The sequence below is a fragment of the Mus musculus genome, chromosome 3 (assembly GCF_000001635.26).
Source record: "Mus musculus strain C57BL/6J chromosome 3, GRCm38.p6 C57BL/6J".
Lineage (NCBI taxonomy): Eukaryota > Metazoa > Chordata > Mammalia > Rodentia > Muridae > Mus > Mus musculus.
Window position 1 is genome coordinate 144,187,421 of NC_000069.6, and position 6,052 is coordinate 144,193,472.

The window sequence follows — 6,052 nt, forward strand, 5'->3', positions numbered from 1 at the left end:
TGGTTAAAATCAGAACAGCTCTAGAGTTCTCCAGGGACCCATCTCAGATGTTGTGTGTACATGTATCTCCTTAGCTTGTGTTATCCTCCTTGTATTTTCTTTGTATAAAGCACAGGCAAAATGGTTCCCTTTAATATTCTGCCTCCACACCCTCCTAGAGGTCCACAGTTTCAACAACTAACTTTCCCTCCTGGCTTTGGATCTTTAGAAGATCGGGAAGTTAGCAGAGCATGCTCCGTCGATAATCAGTTTCCGGTCTCAGACGGGGTCCTCATCGGGAGCTTTGTAACAAAAAGTAAAATGCCATTTTTAGAAAGCAGCAGCAGCAGCAGCAGCAGCAGCAGACTGAATGCCTTCGGAGTCCGCAGCCTGTGAGGACAGAGCTGAGAAGTTTACCTCATCTTACCGGCCAGGGAACCACCCTGGCATCCAGGCCCATTTGGCTCCTACTGGGCCCAACAGGAACAGTGCAGATAGTGGAGCATGAGGCTCCACACCTTCCACAGGAACCTCTGTGGCCACTGCTGGCACTGAGCTGGAAACTCTTCGGAGTAGCAACTAGGAGCCAGCAACTACCTCAAGACTGAAGGAGACCCGACTCCTCCCCTGGTGAACACAAGGGAGAGACAAACCTGTGAAGAAGATCCAAAGGAACGAGGTTACAGCCGATCAAGAATCCCAGCTCACCAGGCAAGGGCTGCTTTGCCCATCCAAGACCACCACGGCCAGAGTTCTGGAACCCTTAAACTAACAGGAGTTCAGTTCTACATAAGATGCTCTGGAAATGCTGCAGCCCTCAAAGGCTCGAAACCTGATGGGAGGTTGTGCTGTGGTTCTCACTGTGCTCGGGACCAAAACCCAAGGCTTTCCTATGCATGAAGTACTCACGAGTACATACCAAAGACTCCGAGGTAAAGTGCTGTTGACATGGTAGCCTTAGCGTACAATGGCATACGTAAATAATCTAATGACTACTTTATTAGCCTGGAGCTACATACACGTATAAAGCCCCATTCCTCTCAGACCAAATTTAAATGTTCGCTATAGACAACAACAAGAATGCCGTGAATCCATTCGAAATACACAAGAAGCAGCGTTTAAACCCAAACTCTGTTGAATATTTTTTCTTTTAAGTTTTTATTATTTAAATACACCATACTAGAGCAAATGTCTCTGAAAATATCACAAATAAAAGATTTTTTTCTTCATTCAGCAAATTAGAAGTAGGGGGGATTTCTACATAGTAGCGGCTATGAGCCTCATTTTTTTTTCTTCTTTTCTTTTTTTTTTTTTAACCTTTGTCATGGGCGGAGCAACATCAGGACAAGAACACTCACATGCATACATACATTGTATTTTACAGAGATACAATAAAAGTGTTTGTGATAGAATTATCACAAAAGCCACATCTCTTTCCTTTTAACTCATGTTCAGGTTGATTGAAACACATTTCATTACAACACTTAAATATACAAAGAGCAAACAGAATGTTGTTAAAGTAAAACAGGGCTCACACTCTGGCCGGGGCCCTGCTAATTGTTAATGAGGGTAGAAAGCAGATTGGTGATGCTTCGTTTAATTAGCTTCATTAGTCATTTCCCTCCCCCCCCCAAGCACCCTCCCCCCTAGATGTCCTTCGGTGGATCTTTTTTCATCCTCGCTACCATCTCCCATTAGCCCAGGTTCATGGAGTCCTTAATGTTCATATTCAGTCATTTTAATACACCAATAAATGCAGGAAGGGTACTCAAGACTAAAGGGGGCGCGATGGCATGGTGCTGGCTACAAAGGTGACTGGTCTACTGCAGACACATGGGATCCACCTGGGATGAGCAATTCTGAGATGAAGGCACGCATTCTGCATTACTCTGACCTCTCAGCAGACCTGCAAGACATAAAAATGGGCATCTTAGCTAACATGCTAAACTTGAGAGACATTAAACCCAAACGCGACAGCTTTTGTCCTCTCTACGTTCACTAATCTTCTCTTATTAGATTACTTTCCAACTGGGACTCGATGGGGACTCGATGGGACCTCTCTGCATGCCCCACTCTGAAGCAGGACATGTCTTACTAGTAGGAGGGGGTAGAGCTGGGGGTTGGGGACAGAAGGAGATGGCAAATGGACTCTGGAAGGTTCTAGCGTTGACTTCTGAACCATCCTTAAACTCCGGTAAGGCGAGTTTCTCTCATAGGGGGGATCTTGGAATTCAAAATAAATAAATAAAAATCACAGGCCATTCAGAGTAAGGTCCCTACGTAAGAAGTTTTGGATTACATGGGCTCAATTGTATCACCTGTGACATAATGAATTAAATTGCCTTCGCCTCTGTTTCCTTTCCTTGAAGGTTGGGGTAGCAAAGCCCAAAACATTACACAGTATGAATGAGATGGTGTTTGTTACTCTGGTGTCTTCACATGGCAACCCTTCACCCATGTTGGCTTCTTCCTCTACGGCACGTGTGCAACAAATTCTATATGCAAATATATCATCATTGTTTTCAGTCTGCTATCTTTGTCACATAACGTTACATACATATTACAGGCACAGAAATCAGCACACAGGATGTGCTAATGACCCGAGGTAGACGGAAGGGCACGGTCCAGCGAGAGACCTTAGCTCCAACATGTGAGGGTATGAATGGCAACACACAGCTGCCAGACACAAGCGGTGTGCAATTACCAACGTGGAATAATGTCACTCAGGGTTTGAAGGGTTTCTCTAAATTACACGTGGAGCATCTCAGGAAGTTCTCTGTGCAGCCTGCCCCTAACTTACCAAAGGCCCAAGTCTACAAACCCCACTTCCGAGCTAATTAAAGTGGCGCAGGCTCAACTCCCCAGAGTGGAAGCCCAGTGTGAGAAAGGTAATTTGTCTGTCCAAAACGAAGACGCAGCAGCAGCCAGCAAGCATATTTAATAAATGAGCATCAGATGTCCTCCAAGATGGACGTATACAACACCAATTATGTAACCACGGGAAGCCGTGAGGTGACCCGTAACCTAGGAAGCTTTGCTACCTCTTCCTCCCACTGAAGCACAAAGTTCCCTCACACCTCTGAACGTAAGAAAGGAATTCCAGCGCAGGCAGGACTCTAGCTACAAAGGGAAAAGGTGAGTCCTGGCTTCTGATGGTTCTAATATTTTAGAAAGCACCATGGTTTGGGGACTCCCCAAGCCTCCTCCAAATGACAGAAGCCAAGAGACCATGTCAGTTCTCAAACACCACTGGACCCAGACTTTAGTCAATCCGAGATTTCAATTGCAAACCTTAGTTTCCTCAGACTATACAAAGCCAAGCTGCACACAGTAACTGAACACCACACTCCTAATGCCATAAACAGACTTCAGGAGGACAAAAGTTTAAGGACCCGAAGATGGGGCTGAGGTTTCATTCAATGAACTGCCTTTAAAGGGCGATACAGATACTCAACTGATTGCTTGTAAGACAGAAGATGGCTAAGTATATTTACTATGCGTCACGTACTAAAATGTAATTGGTTCTACGAATGGGAGGGAAACGGCCAAAATAAATATCCAATTTTTCTCAACCCCCAAACTCAAGAGCGCGAGCGAGCGAGAGAAAAGAAAATACTGAAATGGAAGTATTCGTCATCTCTCCTCATCTCATCTCCCATAGAAAAGAAACGCCACGGGGTTTCGGGGAAAATCATTTTAAAGCATTCTCCAAAAAAAGCAGTTTATGCTCCACTAGGAAGCGTGTTTTCATTAGCTCTTCCCTCTTACCCTCTCATTAATATCTCTCTGGACCAATGTCAGCCTGCCCACAACCTTTATTTACAAAAACTACCTTGTGAATTGACTGTGCTCATGGTGAGCGGAGCACCAAGGGCAAAAATGTGAGACATTCGTGCCAACAGGGAAATGTGCTTAATTAACACCACCCCCAAAACGCAGCGCCTCACCAGTGCCCGGCAGGATTATTTCCTTAAGTTTTATTTCCTTATGCCTTTTATGTGCAATTAATTTCTGAAGGCCACCTGTCTCCCTGTGTTTTAGGAGGAAGGGACCTTCCAACATTAAGAAAATATACACTGGCAGATTCGTTTTCATTGCTTGAACCATATTCTGTGCTCCAATATGAATACCCTACAACTCCTGATCGAGAAGTGGGAAACAGAGGCCTCAGATGGAAGGTACAACACAGGCCAAAGGGACTGTCTTCCCCTCCTGACACCCCTTCACAGACATCAGCTCACACACGATAAGGTGCTACCAGAGTCCTGCTCACCTTTCTAAAGTGTCCCCTGCACTTGGTTCTAGCATGGCCACTGCCTGTGGCAAATCTTCACAATCTAACAACCAACCATCTCCTCCCTCCATCCTTCTGTTCTCCCCAGGCTAGAATAAGCTGTAGCTGTGTGTGTGTGTGTGTGTGTGTGTGTGTGTGTGTGTGTGTGAGAGAGAGAGAGAGAGAGAGAGAGACAGAGAGAGACAGAGAGAGAGAGACAGAGAGACAGAGATAGAGACAGACAGAGAGACTAAGTAGGGAAATAGCATAAACCCAGCAGCATAGCAGGTTAAGACCCACTTTGGGAATGTGTTAAGCTTTTATATGAATGGGGGGGGGGTGTGAGGGGCAGTGGAATTCACCATCTTATGTGTAGCCCTTCTGTAATTAGAGATGGCCTTGCCTCTCGTTCAAAATGTGCATCTCCAAATATTTACGTTACCCATTCACTGCTCTCTCAACTCCATCCTATAGACTAAGTTCATTAAAATTCAAATGAAATTAAAAACCTGTAAGTCCTTCTGGGCGCTGGCAGTCCTTAAAGAAACCTCCCCACATCTCATGAGGTAACTGGCTAATTTGCAATTTAAAAAAAAAATCTAACATTCTGATTCTTAAATGGTTGCTCTGTATTCCGCCCCTATTAGTAAATTAAATAAAACTGCACTATCTCATGTAATTAACACTTACCAAATAAAGAAAACATCTTAAACAACCCCATAAACCTAAGCTGGGGAGAAGGGCAAATATGACTGCTCTACCACGGCAGCGTGGTTTCAGAGTTAAAACTTTCTAATATGTGTGCTCCTCCTCCTCAGCAAGAACGCAGTGCATTATAGAAGACAAAAAAGCCTAATGCTTTTCTGCTAGACTTCAGAAGCTTGCTAAATTTCTATATACAGATGTGTGTGTGTGTGTGTGTGTGTGTGTGTGTGCATATGACCGCGCACATGTGCGATCTTTACAATAGACATGAATGGAGTCCCCACTGCAAATCCATAAGGAATTAGCAAGTGAAGTGTGCACTTTTTGTTTCAATGCAATAACTCAGTGCTGTGTGATTGCCTGGGTTAATGATGAAAAAGTCAAACACACTATCAGAGCTGATGGAAAAATCTATCACCAATCTGAAATTAAAATTCATCTGTGGTCAATAAGATTTAATATCCATGCAAGTGGCGCAGTAAAGAGTAAATGAATCAATGTCATCAATACATAATCAGTATGAAATATGATGTGAGTAAAATTACGCACACGAGTCGTACATTTCACTCTTTTCTGGGCCAGGGTGGAATGAACAGTCTCTTAACTGAAGGTTGACAGTAATTGTTACAAATTAGGCACAGCAGTTATCAAAATGCACTCACTTGCATAGCTATAGGACTTATTAAGGAGATTAAAATAGATCTGAAACTATCCAGGGCTGGGGGGTTCTGGACAACTGTTGAACACCAATTTTCCTCCTAAAGTGCCTCCGAACAGGACGTGATTTGTATACTTGTATAATTTTCTCATTTCTAACTCGGGCCCAAGAACTTCCAAGTTGTGGATCAAGACTCAAGATCTGTCACCTTTAATGGGGCCATTAGTGGCACAGAGCGGCTAGCGAGAACAAGAACTTTGTTTCAGGAGTCGTAACTTACTCAAATTGTACCCAACTACCAATGAGCAAAATGGCCTCCTCTGGACATCACAGAACGTCTTGAAAAACTGCTCCTTTTGGAGCCACCGTGCCTTATATTGCCTCTTGAAGAAAGACCTCGAGATTGCTCCCACAGATGTAGAAATCATCCCTCACCA

General features: G+C 44.0%; 1 protein-coding gene across 3 annotated transcripts in view; it reads right to left on the reverse strand.

Moving 5' to 3' along the window:
* Positions 1-1,109: 1,109 nt before the first annotated feature.
* The window catches only part of Lmo4 (LIM domain only 4), a 16,726-nt gene continuing 11,783 nt past the window's right edge, over positions 1,110-6,052 (reverse strand). For all 3 annotated transcript variants that reach the window (NM_010723.3, NM_001161769.1, NM_001161770.1), the window contains one exon: positions 1,110-1,885. In NM_010723.3, the coding sequence (NP_034853.1) occupies positions 1,877-1,885 (9 nt within the window). In that variant the 3' untranslated portion in view covers positions 1,110-1,876. The remainder of the gene's footprint in view (positions 1,886-6,052) is intronic.